At 35.2% G+C, this 13,168-nt stretch overlaps 1 protein-coding gene across 1 annotated transcript in view; it reads left to right on the forward strand.

Annotated features, from left to right (window-relative positions):
- Positions 1–13,168, forward strand: part of ptprjb.2 (protein tyrosine phosphatase receptor type Jb, tandem duplicate 2) — a 50,671-nt gene that overhangs the window by 35,979 nt on the left and 1,524 nt on the right. The window contains exons 18-37 of the mRNA XM_081608047.1: positions 666–929; positions 1,028–1,279; positions 3,303–3,557; positions 3,658–3,918; positions 4,382–4,642; positions 5,154–5,417; positions 5,811–6,080; positions 7,061–7,321; positions 7,509–7,769; positions 7,967–8,110; positions 8,225–8,426; positions 9,491–9,606; positions 9,720–9,807; positions 9,890–9,934; positions 10,027–10,035; positions 10,133–10,220; positions 11,129–11,219; positions 11,412–11,488; positions 11,690–11,824; positions 13,049–13,165. Of these exons, the coding sequence (XP_081464173.1) occupies positions 666–929; positions 1,028–1,279; positions 3,303–3,557; positions 3,658–3,918; positions 4,382–4,642; positions 5,154–5,417; positions 5,811–6,080; positions 7,061–7,321; positions 7,509–7,769; positions 7,967–8,110; positions 8,225–8,426; positions 9,491–9,606; positions 9,720–9,807; positions 9,890–9,934; positions 10,027–10,035; positions 10,133–10,220; positions 11,129–11,219; positions 11,412–11,488; positions 11,690–11,824; positions 13,049–13,165 (3,461 nt within the window). The remainder of the gene's footprint in view (positions 1–665; positions 930–1,027; positions 1,280–3,302; positions 3,558–3,657; positions 3,919–4,381; positions 4,643–5,153; positions 5,418–5,810; positions 6,081–7,060; positions 7,322–7,508; positions 7,770–7,966; positions 8,111–8,224; positions 8,427–9,490; positions 9,607–9,719; positions 9,808–9,889; positions 9,935–10,026; positions 10,036–10,132; positions 10,221–11,128; positions 11,220–11,411; positions 11,489–11,689; positions 11,825–13,048; positions 13,166–13,168) is intronic.

Consider the following 13,168-nt stretch of genomic DNA (forward strand, 5'->3'; position numbering starts at 1 on the left):
CAGTGTTGCTTCCTAAGTGGAAAGTTTTGATTTCACAGAAGTTTGATTTACTTAGAGTTATATTGTGTTGTTTAAGTGTTCCCTTTATTTTTTTGAGCAGTGTATATATATATATATATATATATATATATATATATATATATATATATATAAGACCTCAAATAAGACGCCATTTGAGGTCTTATATATATATATATATATATATATATATATATATATATATATATATATATAAGACCTCAAATAAGAGGGCATTTGAGGTCTTTTGACAGGTTTTTCATTGATTTTTTTTCCCCTCACATCCCTGAAAAACAAATGAAAAAGACAAATTTTAAACGACTTAAAACAGGAGAAAAAATTGTGCACAACTATTATTTTTATAGTACTTTCTCTCTTGATAATTACAAATTATCATAGTTATTGATAATTTGTAATTGTCAAAATCAAATCATGTTTTTCAGCTTTCAAACTTTTTAGCTCACCCAATCTGTTGTATAAGTGTTCTGAATAAATGCATGTATTTTTAGCAATACCTGCAGACTAAGCAAAAAAGCATTTCTTGTTCAGATTTTATTATTATTATTATTATTATTATTATTATTATTATTATTATTATTATTATATTTTGAATGATGTTCATTGTCGTTTCTATATTTCTCTTCCAGTTCCTGCACAGGTCTCAGGCATTTTAGCCATAGGAACCACCTCCAGCTTATCAGTGAACTGGACAAAAGCAGTTGGGCAGGTTTCCTCATACCTTGTCCAGTTATACAATAACACAAATTCCTTGATAAACAACACAGAGCTGAGTAATGAGACTACACAGTTTAAATTTGAGTATTTGAAACCAGGAGTGCTTTACCGTGTTGAGGTTGTCACCAAAAGTGGACCTAAGGAGAGCAACAGAAGTGTTGTTTCTAATGCAACTTGTAAGTTTCCTAAATTTAGTGATTTTGTTTTTTTTATCTGCTTTTGGATATGCATTGGGTTTTCACATGTTTGTGACCTGATTTACTCTTCTGCTTAGTTCCTAACCCCCCCGACTCTATCAAGGTGGACTTTCAGACCAACAGCTCCATCAGATTTAGTTGGTCCCTTCCAGCTGATATGAACCCTGACCAATACTTCATTGTGTCCACTAAAAATGGCTCTAATGTTACAACGAACAACTGGTTCCTGATGGAAAACCTTGAGTCAGGATCCAAGTACAAAGTTTCTGTAGTCACTGTTGGTGCATTGGACTACAGAAGTACAGAAGAGAGCACACAAAACTATACAAGTGAGTAAACACAAATGGCCAGTTTCATCATGCTAATTACTGTGGATAAAATGACAACAAGCTTTGTCATAAAGTTTGTGTTCGTTGTACAAACCAGATTCCAAAAAAGTTGGGACACTAAAGAAATTGCGAATAAAAACTGAATGCAATGATGTGGCGATGGCAAATGTCAATATTTTATTCGTAACAGACCATAGATGGCAGATCAAAAGTTTAATCTGAGTAAATGTAACATTTTAAAGGAAAAATATGTTGATTCAAACTTTCACCGTGTCTACAAATCCCAAAAAAGTTGGGACAAGTAGCAATAAGAGGCTGGAAAAGGGAAATTGAACATATAACAAACAGCTGAAAGACCAATTAACACTAATTAGGTCAATTGACAACATGATTGTGTATAAAAAGAGCTTCTTAGAGTGTCAGTGTCTCTCTGAAGCCAAGATTGTAAGAGGATCACCAATTCCACCATTGTTGCGCAGAAAGATAGTGCAGAAATACCAGAATGGTGTTACCCAGCGTAAAATAGAAAAGACTTTTTAGTTATCATCATCAACCGTGCATAACATCATCAAAAGATTCTGAGAATCTGGAACAATTGCTGTGCGTAATGGTCAAGGCCGTAAAACTACTGGATGCTTGTGATCTCAGGGCCCTTAAACGTCACTGCACCTCAAACAGGAATGCCACTGTCAAGGAAATAACAGCCTGGGCTCAGGAATACTTCTAGAAAGCATCGTCAGCTGCCAGCTGAAACTCTACAGTGCAAAGAGGAAGCCATTTCTAAGCAAGGTTCACAAGCTCAGCCGTTTGCACTGGGCCAGGAGTCATTTAAAATGGAGTGAGGCAAAATGGACGACTGTTCTGTGGTCAGATGAGTCACGATTTGAAGTTCTTTATGGAACACTGGGATGCCATGTCATCCGGACCAGACAGGACAAGGATAACCCAAGTTATCAACGCTCCGTTCAGAAGCTGCATCACTGATGGTATGTGGTTGCATGAGTGCTGGTGGCCTGGGCAGCTTGCATGTCTGGAAAGGCACCATTAATGCAGAGAACTATGTTCAGGTTCTAGAACAATATGCTCCCATCTAGACGTCATCTCTTTCAGGGAAGACCCTGCATTTTTCAACAAGATAATGCCAGACCACATTCTGCAGCAATCACATCATCATGGCTACGTAGGAGAAGGATCCAGGTACTGAAATGGCCAGCCTGCAGTCCAGATCTTTCACCTATAGAGAACATTTGGCGCATCATAAAGAGGAAGGTGCGACAAAGAAGGTCCAAGACGATTGAACAGTTAGAGGCCTGTATTAGACATGAATGGAGAGCATTCCTGTTTCTAAACTGGAGAAACTGGTCTCCTCTGTCCCCAGACGTCTGTAGAGTGTTGTAAGAAGAAGGGGAGACGCCACACAGTGGTAAAAATAGCCTTGTCCCAACTGTTTTGGGATTTGTTGACGCCATGAAATTTTGAAACAACATATTTTACCCTTAAAATGATACATTCTCTCAGTTTAAACTGTGATTTGTGTTCTATTGTAAATTAAATATTAGATGTTGACACCTATACATAATTGCATTCAGTTTTTATTCACAATTTGTTTAACGTCCCAACTTTTTTTGGAATCCGGTTTGTATAACTCTGAGGTTTCTAAAAGGCTGCAAGTATTTCTAAAACCACCACTTTCAATGAAAGACAACTTACTGTAGAACTCCGCTGTATAGAAATGTAGCCTTCCTGTTATCTGTTGGAGTCCAACTATTCTAGCAGACATAGGTGCTGAGCTTCAGCACAATCACTGTTGAGTTTCTTAGGCAGCTCAAGTTATTATTGTCTATTTTGTACTGGCTGGATAAACTTACACCATATTGTTGATCATCTTGACTTTCAGACGTCTCTCACCATGTAAATCTTAGGAGTTCTAACAATGTAACATGCTATGGTGAAAAATAATCAGACAATTATTATCTAATATTGACTGACATTTAGTCTGCGTGAACTTGTCTTTTACAAACAGAACCTGAAGCAGTGATCAGTCTTAATGTCACTGATATAACAACAACCTCTGTGTCTCTGAATTGGACTCAACCTGAGGGGAAAAGACTGATTTATACAGTAAAGTGGAAAAATGAAACCAAATATTTGAGTGCAAATGAGACTCGGTTGACTGTGACTGATCTGACTCCTGGAGAGAACTACTGTTTTAATGTCACAGCTGTGGCTGGAGACAACATAACAAAGAGTGATGAGAAAACCATTTGTCGATTTACAAGTAAGATTATGAGCCTGTTTTTATTCATCACACCTTGAGGAGTTTTGTGCTTCATCCTTTGGTTTTAAAATGTTTGCAACATATTGATTTGTCCTCACAGAGCCTGAAGTAGTCACAGAGCTCATTGTGGTTAATGTAACAACATCATCTCTATTTGTGAAATGGACCAAACCAACGGGAAGCAGCTCTTTCTATAGAGTTCAATGGGAAGGTGGAAAAATAAATGACCAAAGAAATGTGCTTGACACATTTCTGACCATTTCTAATCTGACTGCTGGTGTGCAGTATACAATTACTGTCACTGCTGTAGCTGCTGATAATGTCACTGAAGGACAGAGAAATACTACTTTGAAATACACAAGTAAGTGAGCCTAGGATAGATGGATGGATGAATCATGACGATATTAATGTGTGCTTTTATGCACCATTCAGAATTATATACATTAAATTATGTCAAGGGATATTTGTCCATCCTCCCAATCGTATCTTAACCTTTATATAGTGGGCAATAGGTGGGTTACATAAGAGGTTTGAAAAAATAAAACCGCTCCCTGTAGAACAAATGAGATTCAGTTCAATTTCACAGAGCTGACTCTTGGAGAGAGCTACTGTTTTTTGTCATAGCCATGTTTGGGAACAACGTACTAATGAGTAATGAGAAAATGATTTGTCATTTAAGAAGTAAGATTAAGAGTATGATTTTATTTAATTATCATTTCGTTTGAGGCGTTTATTACTTCTTTTCTGTTCATTGTTTAAAATGCTCATAATTTTTTGCTTCACCTTTTAGTTCTTCCTCCTATTTATTTCTTTTGCACTCACAGAGCCCGAAGTAGTCACAAATCTCAATGTGTTCAATGTAACAACATCATCACTATTTGTGAACTGGACCAAACCAATGGGAAGCAGCTCTTTCTATAAAGTTCAATGGGAAAGTGGGAAAATAAATGACCAAAGAAATGTGTCTAATACATCTCTGACCATTTCTAATATGACTGCTGGTGTGCAGTATACAATTACTGTCACTGCTGTAGCTGCTGATAATGTCACTGAAGGAGAGAGCAAGACAACTGTCTCATACACAAGTAAATAATCCTCAATCATATGTATGGATGGATGCAAGATTTTGCAGTTACAACAACAAATGTCACAAAATGTTTTTCCATCCTTTTGTTTTTTCTGAAAATTTTAAATAATTTTAAAATTACACTAACGATTCAATCAACTCTACTGCTAAATTCATATTATTCAATTCTTGTCTTACGTGACTGTTTCATATGTTTGGAGGAATCTTTTTTGCACCTGATTATTTAAAAAAAAATGTAATATACAAGTTGGATCACTCTGTTATTTGTTCTGTTAATAAAGATTATTTATCATTCAAGTCAAAAAACTTTGACTTGAATGATTTTTGACAAATGTTTTAAAACATTTGTAAAAATTTTAGACATAGTTCTTCTAAACCTTTTCCCAATGTATGATCTTGTGTTAGGTTTCCTATAATTTTCCCGCCTGTGTGATCAAACCTAAAAAAAACTTTAATAAACTTGTATCATTGTTGAATTGTTTTAACTTTTTATGGCTCCACATCAACAGAACCCAATGTGCCTTTGCTCAATATCTCCAATGAGGGATCCAATAATTCAGTCCTGGTATCGTGGACCAACCCTCCTGGAAATGTGGAGAAATATGAGCTTCTGCTAAACTGCTCCTCAGGTTTAAATAAAACAGAAGAGCTCAGTTTTTACAACACCTCCTTCAGGTTTCACGACCTGCACGCTGCAGAGCTGTGCAGTGCTGTGATGAGGTCACACAGTGGGACGTTCAGTGAACCATCTGAAATGGTTACAACTGCAACTTGTGAGTATCACTAATTATTATTCTTATTAACTTTTGTCTGTTTTGATGGGGTTTTTTTCTTTTTACGTACAATTAAAATAAGTGCAAGATGGTACTTAAAAATAATCTTTATGTAATTCTTACTAATAGTAAATACTACTACAACAAATAATAGAAATATTAATGATAGAAATAATAGTAATAGCAATACAAATTGCCTCACTGCATCTCATTAACTCTCCACTGTTGGGGGATATTTTAGCTATCTTATCAACTTCACCCTCAGACACTCCATAAATATGTTGTTAAACTCGATGTGCCACAAAAAGTACCACGTAGCCCCCAATATGTTTGGGAAAATTTTCCAAATGCACACACTATTAATTGTACATGTGATGAATTCTGTTCTTGCAGACCCAAATCCTCCTGGGGATGTTGTCAAACGGATGCAGACTACCAGTTCTATTGAACTGGAATGGGAAAAAGCACCTGATATGAAATATGCTTTCAGCTTCCACTACAATCTGACCTACAGTCACTCTCAGGAAGATGTAAAAATCCCTTCTGCCAATACAACTTACATTTTGTCTCAACTTCTGTCTGGGACTTCCTACATCATTTCTGTGACAACTGTGGGACCAATGGATTTTGAGAGTAAACCTGTTTACATCACCGTGACCACAAGTAAGAATCTTATTTTATGTATCGTTAAGTCTCCTATATCAATTACTCTCACAATGACTTGTAAAAAAAAATAAAATAACTTTCCGAAATCTGTTGCAACCACAAACTTCGGTGTATTTCATTTTATACTACAGATCAACACAGTGTAGTACAATATTAAAATTTGTATTTAGCACCCTTTATTCCTAAATAAATGTTTGTTCAGCGGGTTGCCATTAGACATTACCTACAAGTGAATAAAGATAATATTTTTGGAATATAATCTGGGTAAAAAAACAGCTCTTATGTTAGCGTGAATCAGTTACCAAAAAGCATCATATGGACCAAGAAACACAGCAGAGAGGTCCAGGGATAAAAGTGTGAAGACATTTGCAGTGGATTTAGGTTGTAATAAAACAATGCTCTGAGCTGTAAGGATCTCGAAGATGGAAAGAGGGTGTCCCAACTGTAAATCTACTGAAATAGGGCTGTAAACCTAAACTGTAAACCTAAAAGTGTATTAATCAGAGACGCAGCCATGAGGCCCATGGTAGCTTTGGAAGAGCTCCACAGATTCAAAGCTGAAGCAGGAGGATCGTTTGACACAATGGCTATTTGTTGAGGGCAAATATATGGCCTTTATGGACAAGGAGGGGATATAGAAAACATGTCAAAGAAGACGCTCTGGTCAAATGTGACCAAAATTAAAGTTTTTGACATGCATATAAACATGCAATGAAAACTGGCATTGCACATTTCTAGCATTAACAGGGAATCTACTGAGTTGATTAGAAGATGAACTGGGCTAAATACATGGCAATCCTAGATTATATGTTTTTGAGTCTGCAGATGACTTGAGATTAGACTGTAGGTCCAACCTGTTGGCTGGAAAACAACTTTAAGAAAAAGCCATTGAATGGATCCAGATCAAACCACATTTGTTTGGCACTGCAGTGTCTGGATTACCGGTAATATTTCTCACTTATTTATTAAACCATCAGGACCTTACAACGTGAAGTCTCTCAAACTTGATCCTGATGAGGAACGTATCAATTCAAGCTGGCACCAACCTGATGAGTATAAGAGCACCTATAGTTTTTTTGTCTCCTGGGAAAGCCACGATACGACTGGGAGCACCACAACTAATGGAACTTCACAAAGCATCACTGGACTGGCAGCTGGTACTAATTACAGCATCACCATCATCACCAAGACCTCTGATGAAACAGAATCTGCCACAGAAATGGTGTCCATATGCACAAGTATGCTCATAGCATTCCATATTTTATACAGTCCTATATGCATGACAATGGGTCTTGTGTGAATTTATCAGTTTTTTGTGCTTTGAATACAAAAAACAAAAATAAAGGAAATAAAAATATTGTTGCACACTTTTAACCAATAACATTTTGCTTTTTACTAATATTTATATCTACTTCATTTCGACAGATGCAAGTCCTGTGAAGAGCTTAACATGTTCTGGACCAAACTTTGGAGGTGCTGAAATTATTCTGAAATGGGACAAGCCCAATGGAAAGTTCTCTAAAGTTATGTTTACTGTAAACAAAACTTCCATTTCTTATGCGGACGGTACCGTTCACACTATTTCCAACCTTACTTACCATTCTATTTATAAGATTGAAGTAGAGACTCAGAGTTGTGGAAAACCAAGCACTCCTCAGTGGATAACATGTCAGACAGGTGTCACAAGTAAGTTTGTTTCAATTTTGTACTGAATATTTGAATAATTATCGCATGTAAATAATAGGTATAAAATTGTAAGCTTGTTTTAGGTCAGTGAAGCAGAATTAGCTCCAGTTATTTATTTATTTTTAATCTTTAGCTAATATTACTCACTATAAGTTTGATACATTGGTGTTTGATTCCTCTCTTTTAACTTTATACAGAGCCCATCATTCCATCAGAATATGGGAAGCAGGTGTCTACTAAAACCCACAAAACATTCACACTTCTTATTGACACTGGCCTGTTAGACGACTCTAAAGGACCAGTGACTCATGTTGGGGTTCTGGTAACAAGCGATGACAGTGGTAGGGTTTATTTCCTTTCTTTTTAACATCAAGATGTGCTCCTGTAATCCTGCAATAAATAGATTTGAAAAATATTACAGTGCTTATTATTCTGTGTATTTTGTTTTCTTTAAGCCAACATTCCTAATATTGAAGATTTCCTGGCAAAAACATACAATGACTGGAGATCAAATTCTGCAAAAGCATATCTTGCAACAATAATGAACTATACCAAAACAACGAGGAGAAGTTCTGTTTCCTTGGACATTGAGATAGGAAGTGGATCAAAGTGGGAAAGCTATGCTAATGATGCTCTGGATCCAAGTGGAAGTTACAGGTAAGAGAACCACACTTAAATAAAAAAGATTTCCTTTTACACGGAAATATTTGGCAACTTTACTGGCTGATAGCGTATTTTGTCAAATTGCATTGTATTTTAGTTTGCTTTATTTACCATTTGATTCCAGGAATTAGTTTTACAGGATTGTTTTATAGAGTTCATGCAGTCTTGATAATTTTAGATAATTTTTTTATTTTTCATTTTCTCTGAGTCTAGATAAGAATTGAAAAAAGTGAGTAAAGAAAATGTTTATTTAATGCTTAATCTTTTTTCATTACCAAAAACAAAAATCAGAATTACTAAAAATAAGTTATAGACTGAAAATACTCTTTATTTCTGCTAATGTATTTGAACTCTCTAGCTTGTAAGATACAATGATGAAAGTACTCAAACACTGTACTTAAGTAAAAATAAACAGACTAAAATGTACACTCTAGTAAAACGTACCATATTAACATTTAAAGTACTCGAAAGATAAGTTTATACAAGCAACTTTTCAGCAAGATATAGGGGCTAGTTTTAAGTCAATAGTTACTTAATATTTATGAAAACGTATTAGTTACTTTGGCAAATTTTTTCTTTCATTTAGAGCAAGACATTTTTAAGTGAAATAATCTACAATTAGAACAAGAACTTTTTCATCAATATTAAGGAATTGTTGACACTAAACGAGCTGCAATGTTTTGGTGAAAAGTGTGTTTGTGTGTGTGTTTGTGTTGCAATAAGACAAGTATACTTGTCTTATTTCAAGTGTGCTGAGATATTTGTACTAGAAAGTTGGACACATTAATTGTGTTTTTGTTATATTTCAATTTTTATGTACAATTATTTTAACCAAGATTGATAAGGGAAACAAAATGTCTAGTCTTCAGTGGTAGAATTATATGGAATAAAACTGTAACCTCCAAAAGTTATACCAATATGAGATCAAAGTATAAACTAAGAGCATACTGTAAAAGAAAAATGCACTGAAAACGTAACATTTTGAAATGTAGAAGTTTATTAAGAATACATGTTTTTTTTTTTTGTTTGTTTTGTTTTTGTTTTTTTTTGTCCTGCAGATATGCCGTAGTGGTTTGCACATATTTGGTTGTGGACTCAGGAAAAATTGACGCCACCAAATCAGTGTGTTCTGTATCAAATTTGTCGGTTGTGATTATTCTCAACCAAGACCCAGGTATTATTGGAAGAACCAAAATGGGACTTTAATGTGCTTATTTTAATTGTTATGTAATTTAACTGTTTTTGCTCAAGACTGACTCTGTAAACTTTGGTTTTATAAAATTACAGCCATCACCTATATTGCTGTTGGAGCAACGTTCGGAATCTTTGGAGTTCTCTTTGTCATCCTTATTGGTTTCATCATCTATTGGAGAAGGTTTTTATTCTTCATGCCAATGGAAATAAAACAATGTTATCGAATTAGATGCTCAGTGTTATTCATCTACTGTATACTGCAGGTTATCCCGTAAGGAGTCTCCCGACATCCAGATTCAGTCAATGGAGTGAGTATTTAAGATTTTGCCAAATGATTATTATTTCAAACTCAAAGTCCACAATTGTTTATGTAATTATTACATTTTCTTTATTTTCTTAGGGGGAAAGTGTAAGTATAACACATTTAAATTAATATATATGTACATATTGCTCCTTTCTGGAGATTACTTATTCTCCCCTCGGAACAATGTTGCATATATGAGCAGAAGTGTGGCCGTGAGAGTGGAGGACTTTGAAGCTTACTACAGGAAGCAGAAAGCTGACTCCAGCTGTGGCTTCGCTGAAGAATTTGAGGTGAAGCATCACAAACATTTTTAGGCATTCCTAATCTGTAAGTTTCTCTCAGTGTACCGGTACCTGACAGTTCCTCAAAGTCAGGAAACGTGTATTTTATTTCTCACCAAAATGTGTAAATCATTATGTTATATTTTTACTGTTCTGAATGTTTCTAAATTACCTTAATCCACACACACTCTACATAGACAGACAGACAGACAGACAGACAGACAGACAGACAGACAGACAGACAGACAGACAGACAGACAGACAGACAGACAGACAGACAGACAGAACAAAGTCCAACACTACATCTCACCTGGTAGAAAGACTGACAAGAGAACATCACTGATTCTGGGGAAACTGTTTGCATGGAGCTGATAATGTTTTGGTTTTTCCCTTTTTTTTTTTTAGTACACTTTTTACCATTAAAGCTATTCTGCTTTGTGCAGTTATGCTTTTAAATATAAGATACAACATTTGTGCATGGCCCAGATTGATGAAAAACAGTGGAACATGCATCAAAGACAGCAAAACACACAAGTTGTTGGAATGAATAAGAGAAGAATGAAGTGTTTTCAACTCACTCAAGTTAATGTAAAATTGTTGTGCAAGAATATATCAATAATCTGCTTGTTTTCCATTAATACTTGTCTATAAATACATTTGACACTGGACACTGGAAGTTTGTGTGGCTTTATGAAGTCACACAAACTTCATATGTGTGACTTAATAAAGTCACACATATGAAGCAATTTATAGTTTTAAAGTAACTGTTTTTTAAATTCTTCTTCTTCTTCTTCTTCTTCTTCTTCTTCTTCGTCTTATTATTATTATTATTATTATTATTATTATTATTATTATTATTATTATTATTATTATTTCTTCTGTAACCACAAGTTAATCTACCAAACTGATTTTTAAAGGACCTGAAGCCTGTTGGTACCGCTCAAGCCAAACTGCATGCACTGGCTCTGGAGAACAAGCCTAAAAATCGCTACAACAATGTGCTTCCTTGTAAGTCACCTTAAATTTTCCTTTGTTATTCAAAAAACGAATCCTCATTCTTCAAACCATAATATGTTAACTGTAACACATGGAATGCCACACTGTTTCTGCTTGCAATGAGCGTTTTTACCATCTAACACTTTAATTTTAACTCATAAATGAATCATTCATACTTCATTTACATACTTATTCATCTCCTAGATGACTCCTCGAGAGTGAAACTCTCTGTTGTCCACGGAAGTCCAAATGAAGATTACATCAATGCTAACTACATGCCGGTGTGTACTGACATTATTTGCTTTTGGTCATTTCACTTTAAAGCATCCTATGATCACATTATAACTCACTTCATTTGTTTCCTGGGTTTACTTTGAACCAAATCTACATTAATTTCCCATTTGAGAATCTTTGTGAAAACTTTACTTTATGGATGTTTAATACTGAGTTGTTTTTCTTGTTTTGTTTTTTTTGCACATTAGGGTTACCTTTCCAGGAAGGAGTTCATCGCAGCTCAGGGACCTTTACCTGCAACAGTCAACGAGTTCTGGAGGATGATCTGGGAGAAGAACGTCCAGACTCTGGTCATGCTAACACGCTGTAATGAACAAGGAAGAGTGAGTATGAACATAAAGAAATACTTTGTGTCATACCTGTTACTGATCCATGAGCAGCGGGTTCATCGATGCAGTCAGAAAGCTTTTATAGAGACAAAAGCTTTATTGAAAGCACATGGAGCCCCTAGGAGGGCATGGGGATTTTTATTTTTCTCCTGCGTTACCTTGAAAAAGTATTGCATTCCTTCCCAATAAATTAGCAAATACACCCTTGTTCTTTTTTGTATATATAGTGATAAGAAAAGTCAATTTAAAATTGCACGTATGTACAATACATGATTCTACATTTGTAACTCTTTGGTACAGAAACTGGTTGAAAATCAGTCAACATGAACTGCATGTTTGTTTGTTGGTGTAAGGTGCAGATGGGACTGCATATGAAAACAGCACTTACAGAGCGGATACACAGGGGACTAGGAAATAAATCTTAACACTAGGGAATGATGGACACAAGAAATAATCTGGAATCCTAAGAAAGGCCTAAACTAAACAAGACTAGTCTAATCAAAATAAGAAACTAACAGAATAATAATAAAACTGAAATCAAAACGAACTTCAAACAACTCAATAACCCGGGATCCTAACAATGGGAAGCCTGTTGTACTTTTGTATTTTGCACACACTTTTCTGGTGCATTTGTATCCTAAAGAAAAGATCTAAAACTTCAGATATTACTCCAATTAGATATTTATATCCCTGGGAAAACCATAAAAAAAAACTTATATTGTAGCAGAAAGACCTTCAGTATTCAAGATGTCGCATGAACTGACTCGTACATTATAGCGAGAGAATACAAAATCTATTGTGGGAAACCTATGTGAATGCAATAATTTTGCGAGGGAGTCCAATAGAAAAAAAATTCCCCCATGTCCCATATAAGGCTCCATAAAAGAAACATTTGCACTAAGAAAAATGAATACCTTTTTCCATCTAATTAACCTGAATAACAACCAGAGTTAAAAACCTATATTTTCTCACACTACAGTTTACCATTCTTAATAAAGGATGACTCTAAATGACTATGAATATGCATTTTTAAAAAATGGTTGAAGCAGAACAGGAACATTTTTGCTTCACTGTGTGTTTACCAAAGTAAGCATATCTAAATGCAGCATGTATAAGTCCAGGGACATCTATGAAATAAAAATCAGCTGCAGTATAATATAACAAAGATCAAACTTTCTGAATAAGACATAAACTGAAGGCAAATGAATTATTTTTCAGGTTAAATGTGAGCAGTACTGGGGTCCTGGCACCAAATACTATGAAGACATCATTGTGACAACAACCTCTGAAATCCAACTCGAAGACTGGACCATCAGGGATTTTGACATAAAAAATGTA

This window comes from Poecilia reticulata, chromosome 6, assembly GCF_904066995.2.
Source record: "Poecilia reticulata chromosome 6, P_reticulata-male-v2, whole genome shotgun sequence".
Lineage (NCBI taxonomy): Eukaryota > Metazoa > Chordata > Actinopteri > Cyprinodontiformes > Poeciliidae > Poecilia > Poecilia reticulata.